We start from the raw sequence: 18,373 nt of genomic DNA, 5'->3' as shown, positions 1-18,373 counted from the left end.
CTTTCCTATAACAATAGTGTAACATGACAATATAGAAAGACACACTATAAAATATCAGTTGAAATGGATTTACATATACAAGCTGTATGTAAAGCAGAAATGCTGCCACATGTTACTTTAATTACAATTTTATATGAGCTATTTAGTCAGGTTCTTGTATAAAAATCACCCATCTGGTTCTTTTTTTTCATATCTATGTTTCTTGAGTAATTTTTGATAGTTTTAACTTTCATGTACTAATTCTAGATGTGGACCTAGGATAAAAAAAAGAGGGGGACTAGGGACTTGGCCCCCTGACACACTTTAATACTTCTCTGAAGTCTTTGGGTTGTTAAACAGCCTTATTGATGTATGTCTGTTTTCTGCTCCTATAAATGGAAACTGAAGAACACGAATTTCAAGGCTCACTTTGTGTCTGAGCTCAGGTTTTTTAAATAAAAAAAAAGAATAAGTTAACTACTTATTTTTAAAAGTATTAATGGAAATTTTCGACATGTATGCAAAAGTGACTATAAGCAGAAACCAAGAGGTTTTCAATGGCAAAACCATTAAGATATTTAGATCTGGCAAAATGATTTATTTTACCATGAAATCATACATAATCTCAATAATTGAACAGCAGAAAATAGTTAATTTTGTCCCTTGCAAGTATTTGTAGTGTATATAACTACCAGTAACAGTTTCAAGCTTTGGCGAATATTCAGGGAAATAATTAAGGAAGACTGTAATGCCAAAACATGTGTCATAATCAGACGAAGAATTCCAAGCAGGTTATTTTTTCTGCTGTATCATATAAGATGATCTGGTTTTATTGTATAATATAACATTTTGCCAGTTCTAAATAGCTTTATGGATGTCTGTAATCAATGTCAATTGTATAAAGAAAGATTGATATGATAAGCTCTTATTTAATGATGAAATTTTTTTATGAAGATTTAATTAACAATAAAAGGGGTTTATGATGGTTATGACAGTTTATAAACGTATAATCGTAAGTGAAACTAACAAGTTTGTTGTCTTGCTTGAAGAAGGCATACTGTTGATGAGATCATTGCTTTGTGTTTCAGGAAAAATGACGACTATGTGTAGATAAAGCTGTTTGAGTCCCTTAGCTACGTCATTTAGTCTCTTGTGATGATTCGTTTCATTAGGAGTCATACCACATCGTCTTACTGTTATATATGTACACTGCATAACTTAATTGAATATAATTATAGCAATGTCCACCTGTACTTGCTTTGTTTAGATCAGTCCCTCACAAATAAAACCCCTCCCCCCCTCCCCCCCCAAAAAAAAAATTAAAATAAATAAATATAAACAAACGTAAAAACTTGTTTCAGTGAATTTAATCTAATAATTGCATGTATGAAGCTTTGCATAAATTTGTATACTGTGGATTTATTATTTTTTGTGGGGAAATTAATTTTCCTGGATAAAAATTTGAAAAGATATTTTCTATATGCTTGTATGTGGATTTTGACAAAACTGAAAGTTTAAATATCCACAAAAATGTTTTCCTCAATTCATGAATATTAGAACCCTAGAAAATAAATGAACCCACAGTAGTTAATTAGTACATCATGCTAAGTTGTTTTTTTCATTAATAGCACATAATGTAGTTACCTCCCTATAATAAGGAGTCATATTTGAATAATTGCATTGCTAAATTATACTTTTTTATTTTTTTTCAGTGGTATACAGAGTAGACGTGAACTTCACAGATATTTTATATACACAGGAATTATCTAATAGAGACAGTAATGAATTTAAAACTTTAGCAGAAAAAATTCAGAATGTCTTAACACCTTTATATATAAATGTACCTGGTACCCAGGAAGTAGTTGTGATTCAATTTCAGTAAGTACCAGTATTCAATTTAAATATAAATTTTCATCATTTTTCTTCAACAAGAACAGCATTCTGTGAGGAAGGACTTTTTGATTCACAATCTAAAACAAGTGCAAAAGCATGCTATTCAATTAATAATGAGATAGATATCCACAAATGTATGTATATTAATAAAGGAGTTGTGTGTATGTTAATGGGACAGCTACTCAACAACAATAAAGCAGGAGACAAGCAGAGGTCAAACATTCGTCATGATTGTCAATCTCAAATCTCCGACAAATCTTTATGATGCACTTTCCTTTTTTTCTTTTTGGGTTTCCAAAAGCAACACATGGACTGCCAATGCTAAAAAAACTTAATTCACTTACATTTGCAGGGACACAACTTGGGAATTTCAAGCTAGGAGCCCAGACCAGATATTTCCTAATTAGTTTCTATATGTTCAACTGAAATTTAACTGAAAGTTTAGGGGCCCAGCTCAAAATCTAGGAGCCATTGGCGACTGGGCCCCTTTTAAGTTTTGTCCCTGATTTGAATAAAATGAAACTTGACAGCATTGCTTTATAACATCTGCAGTTGTGAAATTCAAACTTTTATAGTAAATCTTTTTGAGGTTTATATTTGTTCTGTTCTCAGTTATAATAAAGAAAAAAATTGCAGAGACAAAAATGTGTGTTTCAAAAATCAAATGCATTGTAGAAACTATAATTTTCCTGTTTTTTTGTTAATTTTCAGACCTGGATCTCTTCTGACGACTTTTGATTTAACGTCACGAGGTTACTATGATGAACCTGTTTTAAGACAAACCCTAGAAAAACCACTGAATGATGGACGAGTTGGACAGTATAAAGCTAGCCCTGTGGGTTTTGCTTTCAGATCATTCTCAGGTAAGCACTTGTTTTTGTTAGGAGATATATTTTGTAAGTCTGTATCCCTAAAACTAATTAAATATAAGCAGGTTGAAATTAACTGATGATATTGACAATGAATAAATGCAAAATTAACCCTAAAACATATAAATGTATATTATTTTCTTGCATGATGAGGATGCATTAACTGTGTTGTCAACTAACAAAGTTTGAAACAAACTTTCCCTTAAAACCCATATATAGTATATAAACTTGACACTTAGGTGAAAATACTTCTACTTTTTTGATTGCGTTGGAGTTTCTTTGACACATTCCTTATTTCCATTTTCTATTCCAGTGCTCTTAAAGTTTCTATTATCTTCCATTTGTAATTGTACACTTCAAAATGTCTATTCTAATGTTTTTTTGGCACATTTTGAGACAAAATCACATGTCTCAACAGTCCTAAAAAACCTTCAGGTGGGCCTTTAAATACATTTTAATGTTGTTATTTGGCTTTTTCATACTTTTATAAGCCAAAAGTCACTAAAATTTGATTGTTTTTTTTAAAAATTGTGGACAAAATTGCTCTTTCAAATTTTCAATTTGGGAGCCTCCATGGGGGAAATCCCCCTCAAATAGTGGCAGTTGGCAGGTATGCTCAAGGAGACTAAAGGCAAATTATTAAAGCAAAACAAAAAAGAAATCAAACTTCCCTACCTACGTTTAATTTCTTCTAAAGAAGTCCTTATTCTCTGGCTTAATGTACACCTGCACAACTGCTCAGGTAGTGTTGGTACAACCCTTATTCAAGAAAACTGGTGATTTATAGAGAATTTTTCCAATCCTGGGGCAATATTTTTTTTTTTTTTACAGTGCTATATATAGTTTCGAATAATAATTGTTGGCTTATGATTAATTATGTTTTACTAGCTATTACAGGTCTGAGATCAGGCACAGATTCAGTGGAGGACTGAGGTGGATAATCTAAGATATATTTAGGAAAATACATCAAAGGAGAAGGGTCACAAAGAGTTAAAATTGGCCCTGAATTTTTTATGTTTTTTTAAATCGGGCCAAAAACTAACAAAATTCACATAGAAATACTTGTGATAATACTAATAAGACTAAAATATTTTTTCTGGCCCTTTCCTGTACAATTCATGGATCTATGACCCCTTAAATAAACACAATTCGTATGAAAAGGTCAGTTTTGGTACTTTTTTCCCAAATTTTAATTTTTTTTGGCATAATTAACTTTGGCCGCCATCTACAATCCAAAAAGTTTTTATATTGATGAAATCTTTATAGAAATTATACCAATGTGTTTCTAAAGCTTTAACTTGGGTCTGAAAAGTGCACGAAATCATCATATTTTAACAAAATGTCCCAAATGGGTTTACCTTGGAGAAATTTATGTACTCTTTTGAAAAGAATGGATATATTTAGCATTTAAACTTTGAAATAGACCCATTTACGAACCAAATTGAGACCTTTTTGGTGTTTTATAATAAAGCGTTGATATTTTAGGCCATTTTGTGCCATAAGTGAACCTTGTCCTTTGTACATGATCCCTTAACTCTGAAATCTCCGGAGATCCTCTCTGACATCAAATCCTGGATCTGTGCCTGTGCTTCTTTAAATATTGCAGACTATAGATTGTTGTTGACTCACAAAATGTATCTTTTTGTATACTAGGTCACAGTGATTCAACTAGAACATTAACCCTTCCATCGACTGTTCTTTATCTCAATGGTAAAAGCAACCAATTCATGCTATGCTTTTTTCATATTTTCTATTTTGATAATATTTTTAGGGTTCAGTGGTTTTTATAAGAATGAGTCATATTTTGTCTGGAATTTTAAATGTTATAGCATGCCTTTATGATAGTTATATATTTATAGAAATTCTTTAAACTTATTTTATGAATATATAATATATTGTACATTTGTATTATAAATTATGAGTTTAAAAATGAACTTTAATGTTTTTAGTAATACATTGTATTGCATTTGCTATAACCAGTTATTCACAAAAAAATTTGGATTTCGTAAAATTATCTGAAGTAAATTTAAGCTTTACTAAATGCAATCGTGGGAATTATATTGGTATAGATTTTTTTTATATAGTTCAAAAATCTTTCACCATGAATGAATGATCTTTTTCTCACAAACAAAGAACAAAAATTATTTCCTCACATAAAAAAAATCATTGCTAAGAAATTGTAAATGATGGTTTGAAATTTTTTTATACCGTTTTCCCAGGTGTGCATGATTACAATAAAGGTTAAATATGTTTTATAGATAAGTAACTAAATATCCTATAATTTATAGATCATTATTTATCTTTATTGAGACAAAATATCTACTTTATATAATTTGAAAAATAAATATTTTCATAACAAAACAAACTTTGAATAGGTTTTAAGTTATTGACCTGTAATCATTTGGGGATGAGTTTTTATATGTGCACAATTTTATATTCAAGTTAGTTTTTACACAATGCATGATGTTAGAAAAGGGATTATCACATTTATTATAGTAATTTATAGTTTTTTAGGGTTTATTCATCATGGTTCATAAAATAGTTTTGCTACGGTCACAGCTTTAATGCATTTTTTGTACTTTTAACTTTTGTGAATGGGAACTTTTCACATCAACATTATAAATGTATTTTTCATACCTATGCTTGTATCAATGCACACACATTTAGATAAAAAAAAAGATGAATTATAGAACAATTTAGTAATGCATAACTCGTAAAATTTTGTCTGTACTATATTTAAAAAAAAATATAAGCCCAATTGAATGGAATTGTACTACATGTTTGTAAATTTAATGCAGTTGTTTGTATTTTTATGGAAAAAAATCCCCTGTTAATTCAGATTTTTTTTATGGTTTTGTAAAATTTTCAAAATTATTGAGCAACCATCTCTGAATAATTTTTGAACCCATTATTATGAAATGTTTTTAAAAACTAAAAGTTAAATATTTTGAAGTTTTATAAGGGAAGCCAGCAGGACAAAAAATGAAACTGACAATGTTCTTTATGAAATGTATTCAGTTGCGGTCCATTTCAGTATATTTTGATGCATCAGTGAATCTGAAGGTCACTCACCAAATCATACAGAACATCTAGATAACTTTTCTTTTATTTAGAAATAATTATTAAATTTTCTTAAAGAAACATAGTTTTATCTATTTGAAGGGTCATATTTTATACCTCCTCTGGTTCATAATACCACTGTTTGTAAATCCATCTGATCTCTTGTGTCTATAAACTTTGTCTCAATTGACATATACAGGCCTGTGTGGTGAATAAATCTCTATTGAAAGGATTTGATAATGACATTCATAATATAACAGATAAGATGATAAGAATTCTTCTTTCTTATAAATAATCTCTCCATTTTTCTTGTTTTTTTTGGTGATGGAAGTTATAAGAGGGGGGGGGGGGGCAATACCTTTTTATGTTAACCTTTTTGGCCCTTTTCAAGGTGTTGTTAACTGTTATCTGAGACAAATTAAAGCTGTTAACTGTTTTCAACCTATTTTGTTAACTATTATCAGCATTTTTGCATTATTGTTAACTGTTTTTGCCAAAATCGAGGTGTTGTTAACATGTTAACGGAACCCCTATTGCCCCCCACTCTTATAGCATGTTTTTTTGTCGAGCCTGCAACTTTTGTCGCAGAAAGCTCGACATAGGGATAGTGATCCGGCTTCAGCAGCGGTGGTGTTAGCTCACTTCTTAAAAGCTTTATCTTTTAGAAGGTAAAAGACCTGGATGCTTCATACTTTGTATGTGGATGCCTCATGTTACAAAGTTTCTGTCAGTCACATGTCCACTGTCCTTGACCCCATTGTCATGGTTCAGTGACTACTTGAAAAAAATGTTAAGATTTTTTGTAATGTTAAATTCTCACTTATTATAAGTAATAGGAAACTATATTTTATATGTGCGTACCTTGCAAGGTCCTCATACCCGTCAGACAGTTTTCACATTTCATGGATTAGTGAACAAGGTTAAGTTTTGGTGGTCAAGTCCATATCTCAGATACTATAAGCAGTAGGTCTAGTATATTCGGTGTATGGAAACATTGTAAGATTTACATGTCCAACTGGCAGGTGTCATCTGACCTTGACCTCATTTTCATGGTTCAGTGGTTATAGTTAGGTTTTTGTGTTTTGGTCTGTTTTTCTTATTCTGTATGCAATAGGTCTACTGTATTTGGTGTATGAAATGATTGTAAGGTGTACATGTCTAGTTGGTAGGTGTCATCTGACCTTGACCTCATTTTCATGGTTGAATGGTCAAAGTTCAGTTTTTGAGTTTTGGTCTTTTTTTCTAATACTATATGCAATATGTCAACTTTATTTGGTGTATGGAAATATTTTATGATCTATATGTCAGTCGCGCAGGTTTTATTTGACCTTGACCTCATTTTCATGGTTCCTTGCTCTGTGTTAAGTTTTTGTGTTTTAGTCTGTTTTTCTTAAACTATAAGCAATAGGTCCACTATATTTGTTGTTTGGAAGAATTGTTAGCTGTACATGTCTGCCTGGCATGGTTCATCTGACCTTGACTTCATTTTCATGGTTCAAAGGTCAATTTTTAGTTTACTTGGTTTATGTGACAGTTGTTATAAAGCTTTATTTATATTTAGGACTTTCAACATAATATCAATGATTAGTAAAGAAGGTGAGACATTTCAGTGTGTGAACTCTTGTTTAACATTTAAAAAAAAAAGAAAAAAAAGAGAGTAAATTTTAAATGTTATATTATGATTTTTAGTCAAGTTAACTAACACAAAGTTTTTGCCTTTTTCTTTATTTTAAACATGAATTTAAGAGGGGAAGAATCCTGCAACTGTGCCCCCAAAAAACCGTACACATTTATTGAAGAATTAGACATGCTTGTCTTTGCTTCATTTTAAGTCTAATACATCCCTTAATTATCAACAAACTTAAGATCCACCTCTGCTTTGTACTAAATCACTTGTAAAGATACAGTACAAATGTATAATATGTACTGTCTACCATAAACAACAAACAAACATGCATATTCTTTACTATAATTGATAAACAAACAAATCTGCTTGCATTGTTTCATGTTTTTTAAGTTACATCATTAAGGAAATCCCAGTTTGTCCTTCCCACATACATAACATGCAATGTACGTAAAATTCTGATGTGAAAAAAATCACTGATGCACTTCTGACAGTTACCTATCTCATGTTTCCTGCAAGATAAAATTAACAAAATTTATGTAATTACTGCTGATTTATGTCTAGCATGCATGAAATTTGCAGATATAATTTTTCTCAAGATGTATTTCCCATGCTCAGATTGTCTACTTCAGTTTGTACCGAAATGACTTTTATACTTTTGATACATGCCTTCGTCAGATAAACAAGAGAACTGATATCTTCTGACATTTACATTTTTTGTTGCATTTGCTCTGCTGCTGGTTTGTTTCAAAACTAACAGTGTCTGCAAATATAAGAAATAAAGATGTGGTATATTATATGATTGCCAATTATGCAAATCTCCACAAGAGGTTTCAAATCATGCTGTGTCTGTAAATACTGTATCTAGTTGTGTATAGTTCGCAGTTTTGTAAATACGCACCCTTCAAAATTGTGAATTGTGAGATTTTTTTTTTTTTAAATTAGAAAAATAACTTGAAAAAATAATGTACTATACACGTCTAAAGACTGTTTAAAATATAAGAATATTGCCAATGATACAACTCTCCACAAGAGCCTCACTCTGGGAGGCTCCACATAAGCCTCATTTAAAACAATAGCATTCACTTGGTTCAAGATCATGCTCATCTAAAACTAATCTTTATAAGTTCCATTTTCTTTCACCTAAAGACATATTTAAGTATCACATTCACTAAGACAATGACTTTTATATATTTTAAGACATGCCTTTGCCAGATAAACAAGAGAAATGATATCTTCTGACAATTACATTTCTTGTTGTATTTTCTCTGCTGCATATTGTTTGTTTAGACTATAGTTATAAGTCCTGTCTACGAAAATAAGAAGATTGCCAATGATACAACTCTCCAAAAAAAGCCTCACTCTCCATGTAAGCCTCATTTTAAACAATAGCATTCACCTGGGTCAACTTGCTCATCTAAAACTAATCTTAATTCCATTTTCTTCCGCCAGAAAACATATTCAAGTATTGCTAAGATAATGGATTTGAAAGTACAATCTATACAAGGATACAGCTGTCTCAAATTGTAAATTACTTCAATATGAATGAATCAAGATGGACGAAGTGTTAATCAGACAAAGAAAATTGCTAAGCATATTGTTATTCTATTATCAGGGGTGGATCCAGCCATTTAAAAAAAGGGGGGGGGGGGTTCCCAACCCAGGATTAAGGGGGTTTCCAGCTATATGTCCCCATTCAAATACATTGATCAGCCAAAAAAAAAAGGGGGGGTGACCCTGGAACCCCAACTCCCCTGGATCTGCCAATGATTATTATACCCACACCTCTCGACAGAATAATGATTTTTTATCTATACTGTTTACAAAAGACAGGTAAATGAAAAATGAAGGAATATTAGAATCTGTCATCACTTAGCTTTTTAATTAAGGTTATGTACAATCAAACCTGTATAAAGGTCACACTCAGGACTTAAGAAAACTGACCCTATTAGAGGTCACTTTTTGAATTGAGATTCAAATTCCATAGGTTTGACACAAATGGTAAAAATCTAGGGTGATCTGACATGGCCTGTTATTGCTTGCATGATAAATTAATTTGACTTTTTTAATGTATAGAAAAGGGATACATAGTAATATGGTCAAAGAATTTAGAAAATTTGAGAAAAAAAAGTTCAAATGACAGTTGTGTTCTTATATTTCCCTCCCTCACCATTTTTAAGTGCCACTTGTTCATATCTAATCATTTTAACACCATATTAAAGCCTTTGAAAGTTATGATAACATTATAGTATAAAAGGTATGCATAACTTATAAAAATCAGATTCTGTTGAATCAGCAGTTTAAAAGTTGACTCACTTTATTGAGAGCTATTTAAAAACAACTTTGATAGTATGTTTATTCCCTTATATCACTAAAACTGTGGTGCCCTACATTTATAAGTCTGGCATGGTTGATTTTTTACGCCCTCACGTTTAAGTGTATACATCAGAAAAAAAGAAATATAGGTCAGATTGTAAATTAAGCATTTTGAAAATAAAAATCAAATTTTAATGAGATATCTTAATTGTGCTTTTTTTTATCAGGAAATATAAATTTATTGAAGTGGAAGGAAAGTTAAATTATGCATGACATCAAAACCATGTGATCATTATCAATACATTGAGAAATTTCACTAAGGTTTAATAAGTGTCGACAATTTTGATCGATTGGATGTTGATAAGACCTTTTTGTTATATGTTTTAAAATACTTCTTTTGTGCGGTAATGTTGAAATGTTAAAATCGGAAGTTAATATAATTTTGTCATGAGAAGTAGTCTGTCCTTGTCAAGAAAAAGACGTTGAGCACCTGGTTAATACCACCCAATTTGATTAGAATTAATTTGTATGTTTATATTTTAATGTTCTGAAATTTGTTATTTACCAATTATGTTCATGTTCTTTTATTGACGTAACGAAAGTTCTTTATCCCTCAAATAATTAATAATGTGGAAGGTTTTTAGATGGATATAATTCCAAAATTAATAAATCATTTTAGTATTATTAAGTTTCTTTAGAGCATATTGATACTGTTTTGTTCAAAATAAAAACACTATAGCTTTAAAGAAGGACAAAAATTACTTCAATAAAATAGTCATCACACAAGAATATTATACCCCCTTCTGCCTCCGCCTCTCCTCCCCAATCCAAACAAATGAAAAATAATGTTCCTTGTCAGAAAGTTCAGATACACATATAATAACTTAAGAACAAAATATCTGTTCTGAATTTCATGAAGTTAACCTAAGTGTAAAAATAACAATTTAACTAGAGTTATTTCCCTTTCCAGGGATGATTAATAGTCATGTAGCTTTATAATGTTCATTGGCAAATGAAATGCATATTTAGAAAAAGAACATATCAATGCAACATGTATATGTTCCCTACTATTAAAGGCTACATGTAACTTAAGTAAAAGTGGAAACAAAAAATTCAGTATTTATTCCATTTGTAAAGGGGCATAACACTAGAACAGTAAAAGTAACCTCAAAAAGACATTGTCAACCTTGGCTTTGCCTCAGTTGACAATGTTTTCTCAGGGTAACAATCTGCTCTATTACCCTCTCAGTTTAGTTTAAACATATTTATTTATAGTGGATTGGGAAACAAGTTTTGCAACTTATATTAATCCCTTTCCACTTTGCGGGTGCAAGTGCTGCCTTGTAGCGGCATTAGCCTACTCTTTTTCGAAATCTACAAGGGTGTCTTTAACGTGCAAGAGATATGGCTCTCTCTTAACACGGGTCAGCCATTTATCGTCCCCTTCCGACGGACTATCATCGTTTCCTCAAGACCATACTCGCAAATGGTGTCAAGGGAGAGCCGAAAATTGAGTTCCTGAAATTTTCATCCGGAACGGGAATCGAACCAGGAACCTTTGTGTTAGTAGTCCGATGCCCTAACCACTACACCACGGCTCTCTTCTATGTGTTATTTATATATAGTATGAACCTCACAAAATGTCAATAATTGTATGATATAATAACCCATAGTACATCATTCAATCAAAATCAAAATGATACTGTGTCAGCACAAAGCAGTGGCTACCAGTTATTAAACCAGGTCAAATTGTATTGTTGAGTTACAGTCTCCTTGACCTTTAACCTGTTTTTTATTTGACATTCGTTGCTGTTTCTCATGAAATAAGGTGTCTCTTTATGCATTCAAGAGACAATAATTACGTCATTTGCTCCATTCCAGATTCTGGTTTGTAACTATGTACTGGTTGTATATTCCCTCTTTATAGTACTGCTCCAGTCTGATGAGCACATTCCAACTTTTTCATTAAGACATTCTTCTGCAAAATGAAATTTCTCTTGTGTTGATATAAACACCCCTAGGTATTGATGTATAGTCTAAATGTAGAGTTATCTTGTTTTCTTGGCAAATTATGCAATAACATTGTGAAGTTCATATGGAGGCTTCAATTAACCATGCAACAGATTCATCTGGGGAGTCTGCTGCCATTATGGCATCATACATTTTCAAAATTCTCACGCATAATTTAAGTTCAGTAGTTTAATATGATTACATTACCAGTGTCTGAAATCATTATAAGGAAAGTTACAATATTGACTTCAATTTAAATCCCAACAGTTGACGAAATTATCAAAATTATACAGGCAATGAAGATTTAAATGAAAGTCTTGTCATAGGGTGTAACAAAACATACCAGTACAGCATAACTAATTCTTTTTTGGAATTAGAAAACAAAAAGGCATTTGTTTCAATCTATTTCAGATTTTATACTAGGAAACTATTAATATTAATGTTGCCTCCAACTAGTCTATAAGTATATTAATATTTCTTGGGTGTTGACTTGAATAAGTCTCTTACTCATAAAGTTTGTATCTTAATGATAAAACAATAAATTTTCAAAGAATTGTTTGCTTTATTAAGGATATATAGAAATTATAAAGACAAAGAAATTTAAACAAAGTTGTAGCTGAAACCAAGAGGACAAAGCAAAATAAATTGTCGAGATGTTTGAGATGAGGGAGGGTAGGAGCGGTTCTGATCCCGAAATCCCAAACTTAAAAACACGAAATCCCGAAATCCCAGGTTTAAATAAACGAAATCCTGAGGTCCCGAAATTCAAAAAAAAGACTTCCCAGATCCCGAAAGGGTCAATCCTGAAATCCCGAGCTTAAAAATACCCGATCCCGGAGTCCCAATACAGGTCCTATCCCCCCTCTGAGATGGCTATGACGGAAAGATTCACTGGGATCTTTTAACTTGAATAATTCAGGCCCTTACTGTCCCCATTCTCTCTTCCTTTCAATTACTGTAGTGATCCATAGTGAGCCTAATATAATAACTGTATTATTCAGTAAAGGGATAATTTTCTTTATCTCTATAAAAATTAAAGGGAAATAACTCTTTGTCAGGATCACTGCCAAAGAACAAGGAATATTGTTGTAAAAGATTGACTGTTCTGGCTATAGCTGCAAGCTTTTTTATGAATGGTAAATGTATGGTAATCATGGGTTTCTTCCTATTGTGGGGTCACTTAGTTAAACAACTTTTAAGTCTGTTACAAAAAAGCCTAAGAAATAACTTTAGCAGACATGGTATGTTTTGTCTGTGTAAGCATTCCTAGGTGAGTAAACATTGGTCAGTAATTAGGTACATCATGTATAGTCTGGCCAAGTTACTTACACTTATATTTTGTAGGGTTTTGTATCTTTCAAAAGTTTGTCTATATTTTGCTTTATTGAACTTAAGAAATAAGAAAGGACATTGCAAGAATAGATTCACTGGAAACTTCAAAGTTATAATGGGATCCTACAGTGGGGTCATGAGTTAAACAACTTTTAAGTCTGTCACAAAAATTGCTTATACAAAAACATTATAAGCAGACATGGTATGTTGTCTGTATAATCATTCCTAGGTGAGTAAACATTGGTCAGTAATTAGGTACATCATTTATAGTCTGGTAAAGCTACTTACACTGATTTTCTATGTTTATTGATAATCAGATATATCAATTATACTTATGTATATAGATATTGATATTGATAAGTATTGATAATGTAAATACTGCACTAGATATAAGATGGATGGATCAGAAGTGAGCTATGGAATCTTAAGAATTGAAAAAATCAGATTTTGTTATTTTGGGTTCAGTTTGTACGGTATAAAATTAAAAATATATATGCAGAATGTGTCCCTTTTCTAGGTAGGGTTCAGGTTGTTGTTCTAAGATATAAATTTAGACCTTTACTTCTTCATTTTTAATGTTTAAACAATATGCCTATAAGTGTAATATGAAAAATACGTCTCTATTTGTGAATAACTTGACTTTAGTAAACTGCACTACAAAAATCTGAGGGCTTTTGCTTTTATGACAAAATAAAAAGATGTTATTTGCAATTTTGTTTTGCATTCGTGAAGAATTCCTCGTCGTAGGTGGGAGTGAAATAAATCTAACATGAAGTGTTGTAGCTTTAACATGACATAATATTTACAGCAGACATAATTACCCAAGGTTACACATAAACAAAATACCAAATGGACTATGTCTTTTAGAGTCTCAAAATTCATATGGTTAGTCCAGCATTTTATGGTAAAAAGGGTTATTTGCTTGAATTAATTTTTAATTTTTAATGTTGTTACCATGTAAAAGTTAAAATTACTTAAATTGGATAATATTTCATGAACAATGGTAAATTTTGGAATTTAGAATTTATCAGTCTTGTTTGCATTTAGAACTTGTAAAGGATTTTAATGTGCTTAAAATATCAAGAAAAAAAGCTCTTTGGTCATCTTGCTATGTGCTTGCCTCTGGTTTGTAAGGTAAAGGTTTCAATACCTTGCCAGACCAAAGACTTGAAAACTGGTATAAATTTGTTTCTAACCACAGCATTTTGGGAGTCATTTAAAAGACTGTTTGGCCTAAGAATAATATGCCCAGGTGTAGAGAGGTATGTTTTCCTTGGGAACAGTTCAAAATCTGGCTCAGTGTGTCTGTCCAGACATGCCCAGGTGTAGAGGCATGTCATCCTGGGAAGGGTTCCAAATCTGGCTCAGTGTGTCTGTCCAGATATGCCCAGGTGTAGAGGTATGTCATCCTGGGAAGGGTTCCAAATATGGCTCAGTGTGTCTGTCCAGATATGCCCAGGTGTAGAGGTATGTCTTCCTGGGAACAGTTCCAAATCTTGCTCAGTGTGTCTGTCCAGATATGCCCAGGTGTAGAGGTATGTCTTCCTGGGAACAGTTCCAAATCTTGCTCAGTGTGTCTGTCCAGATATGCCCAGGTGTAGAGGTATGTCATCCTGGGAAGGATTCCAAATCTGACTCAGTGTGTCTGTCCAGATATGCCCAGGTGTAGAGGCATGTCATCCTGGGAACAGTTCAAAATCTGGCTCAGTGTGTCTGTCCAGATATGCCCAGGTGTAGAGGTATGTCATCCTGGGAACAGTTCCAAATCTGGCTCAGTGTGTCTGTCCAGATATGCCCAGGTGTAAAGGTATGTCTTCCTGGGAACAGTTCCAAATTCTGGCTCAGTTTGTCTGTCCAGATATGCCCAGGTGAAGAAGTATGTCATCCTGGGAAGGGTTCCAAATCTGGCTCAGTGTGTCTTTCCAGATATGCCCAGGTGTAGAGGTATGTCATCCTGGGAAGGGTTCCAAATCTGGCTCAGTGTGTCTTTCCAGATATGCCCAGGTGTAGAGGTATGTCATCCTGGGAAGGGTTCCAAATCTGGCTCAGTGTGTCTGTCCAGATATGCCCAGGTGTAGAGGTATGTCCTCCTGGGAAGGGTTCCAAATCTGGCTCAGTGTGTCTGTCCAGATATGCCCAGGTGTAGAGGTATGTCTTCCTGGGCTTAGGGTTCCAGAACTGGCTCAGTGTGTCTGTCCAGATATGCCCAGGTGTAGAGGTATGTCTTCCTGGGCTTAGGGTTCCAAATCTGGCTCAGTGTGTCTGTCCAGATATGCAAAGGTGTAGAGAGGTATGTCTTCCTTGGGGAACAGTTCCAAATCTGGCTCAGTGTGTCTATCCAGATATGCCCAGGTGTAGAGGTATGTCTTATTGGGAACAGTTCAAAATCTTGCTCAGTGTGTCTGTCCAGATATGCCCAGGTGTAGAGGTATGTCTTCCTGGGAACAGTTCCAAATCTGGGTCAGTGTGTCTGTCCAGTTCAAAGCAGTTAAGGCTTAGGGTTCCAGAACTGGCTGTCCAGATATGCCCAGGTGTAGAGGTATGTTTTCCTGGGCTTAGGGTTCCAAATCTGGCTCAGTGTGTCTGTCCAGAAATGCCAAGGTGTAGAGAGGTATGTCTTCCTTGGGAACAGTTCCAAATCTGGCTCAGTGTGTCTGTCCAGATATGCCCAGGTGTAGAGGTATGTCTTCCTGGGAACAGTTCCAAATCTGGGTCAGTGTGTCTGTCCAGTTCAAAGCAGTTAAGACATATCTCATTATCATTCCTTGTAATCTTGAATATTACAGACTTTTGACTCAGACATTTATATATTTTTTTGTACACAACAAAATCATTGGAAAACAGTAAAATTTCCCTCAAGTAACAAGGATTATATGTTTAATTTTAAATCTTTTGGTTGCTTTTACTTGATGTATAACCATATAACTTGTCCATAAGTTCTACAATATATATATGGGGTCAAAAGTCGGTTATATCATATTTGAAAATTATTCAATTAGTCAATTAGTCCTTGGACGTTAAACATCTGTCCATCATCATCTTCAAATTCTTTTTGTTGTATGTAGAAATATATAGCAAAACTTCAAAATTGACATTTTAATACAAATAAAGAAGGAAGATATTTGACTTTTTCTTGACTGTTTATATAACAATAAAAAAATATTTTTATATCAGTCTCAATATTTATATTTCTAAATCTGTTAATCTGCTGTAATTTATATACCACACATTTCCAAATTTCTGTAATTTGTTTACCTAACATACAAATATTTTTATAATCAGAATCAACATGTTTAATATTTGTATTAGTTTAATAAGTGCTTATGATAACATTTATTGATAAGGTCAAAAAGGTTATTCTCATATAGATAGGTCAATTTCCTACCCATTCAACCTAACATATGTGCTTCATTTCAAATGTTTGCTATCAGAGGGTATAGATGGGGTCTACTGAAAAAAGAGGAATGGACAAAAGAGAGGGAAAAGGGGGGGGGGGAATGATGAAAGAAAAATAAGACAAAAAAACATGAAAAAACAGAGAAGAATGGGGGACTGAAATATAAAGAATAGAAAAAAATGTTCTAAAAACTAAATAAAGAATAAAGAATTAAAGGATCACCCATCCAGACTCTCCCATAAGCAGTGAGACCACGAAATGTAATCATTCATTATTAAGCACTTATGAGTAATATGTATGATGTTGGCATGTGCATTTGCGCAATTAATGCATGTGTTTAATTATTATATCAGATGAAAAATATGCGAAAGTTATAGAAATTGAAAAAGTCATAATCATTAGATGTTCATTTCGTTGGTATTTAAACCATGTGTGAAGTATAAAAAGATTTATAAGAGAATTTATTGAAATATATCTCACAGAATATATTTCTGTTGCTGGAATTTTGTTATGTCTTAATTAATTTCAACAACAACAAAAAATGTAACATTGAAAAATCTAACAGAAAAGCAAACAAAAAGATGACAGAAAAAAAGGTAGAGTTACAGAAAAAAAAAGGAAGAGTTCATTTTTTATATAAATGAATATTATGCAGGGTAATAAGACAGCAACCCAAGACACAAAAAGAAAAATACATCTCATGGTGAACTATATATAGCTAAGAAAGGGGGATAATTACCAAAGTTGTATTTAAAGTCATTAGTCAAAACAAACTGACAATGCCTAGGCAAACTATAAGAAATAAACAAGAGACATTATTCAAAACACAACATAGAAAAATAAACAAGAGACATTATTCTAAACACAACATAGAAAAATAAAGATTGAGCTTGATGATCCCATTTTCAGCTTCTTAATTTATAACAAAAGGCTATCAACAAATTGCCACTAAGCTGGCAGTGGCATGAAACACCAGAAATCAATCAATCATTGCTTAGATGGTTATGTGTAACAGTATGGCATACAGAATCAGATATAAAAGAAGTATAAATATGCCATTGGAAATTTACACTAAACACCTAAGAGCAGGGAAACAGATTAACATATTTCGAATCTAGGGCCGCCTCAATTTGAAAGATAATAATATACTCACTATGGATATTTCCATCCTAAAATTTTGTATGGGCTATTTAAGGTCCCAGCTAGTCGTTATGAAATTAAAATGTGACCTGTGAATGTACTTTCATCCTGGGTTTCTGTTGAATGTATTTGAAAGACAGCTATTCTGCCAGGGTTCATAGAATAGGTCCAAGACATTTCAATGTGGTGTCAAGTGACATTTTCTATGAATTTGACTCAAGAATATGTTTTTGAAACAGACAGTCAAACTCATAAATCTAAAATAAACTGACAACGCCATGGCTAAAAATGAAAAAGACAAACAGACAAACAGAAGTACACAACATAGAAAACTACAGAATAAACAACACGAACCCCACCAAAAACTAGGAGTGCTCTGGAAGGGTAAGCAGATCCTGCTCCACATATGGCACCCGTCTTAAATGATATTGGAACAGAAACAAAAATATCAGCTAGTGTCCACAGTACACAGATGCCCCAATCGCAATATCATTTTCTATGTTCAATTGACCGTGAAATTGGGGTCAAAATTCTAATCAGGCATTAAAATTAGAAACATCATATCATAGGGAACATGCATTTTACTAAGTTTCAAGTTGCTTGGACTTCAACTTCATCAAAAACTACCTTGACCAAAAACGTTAACCTGGATAGGGACAGATGGACGGACTTATGAGTTTGACTATCATTTTGGCATAGATGTTGTGTTTTCTTTAAGAATCTTATCCTCTTCTATCCTGGTAACTTAAAGTT

General features: G+C 32.7%; 1 protein-coding gene across 1 annotated transcript in view; it reads left to right on the top strand.

Moving 5' to 3' along the window:
• LOC134693874 (basement membrane-specific heparan sulfate proteoglycan core protein-like) overlaps positions 1 to 18,373 on the top strand; it is a 172,506-nt gene that overhangs the window by 26,349 nt on the left and 127,784 nt on the right. The window contains exons 3-5 of the mRNA XM_063554809.1: positions 1,692 to 1,857; positions 2,584 to 2,735; positions 4,395 to 4,451. Of these exons, the coding sequence (XP_063410879.1) occupies positions 1,692 to 1,857; positions 2,584 to 2,735; positions 4,395 to 4,451 (375 nt within the window). The remainder of the gene's footprint in view (positions 1 to 1,691; positions 1,858 to 2,583; positions 2,736 to 4,394; positions 4,452 to 18,373) is intronic.

The sequence above is a fragment of the Mytilus trossulus genome, chromosome 12 (genome assembly GCF_036588685.1).
Source record: "Mytilus trossulus isolate FHL-02 chromosome 12, PNRI_Mtr1.1.1.hap1, whole genome shotgun sequence".
Classification (NCBI taxonomy): Eukaryota; Metazoa; Mollusca; class Bivalvia; order Mytilida; family Mytilidae; genus Mytilus; species Mytilus trossulus.
Note: the sequence above shows the minus strand (reverse complement) of the source record. Positions and strands in the feature narration are given on the sequence as shown.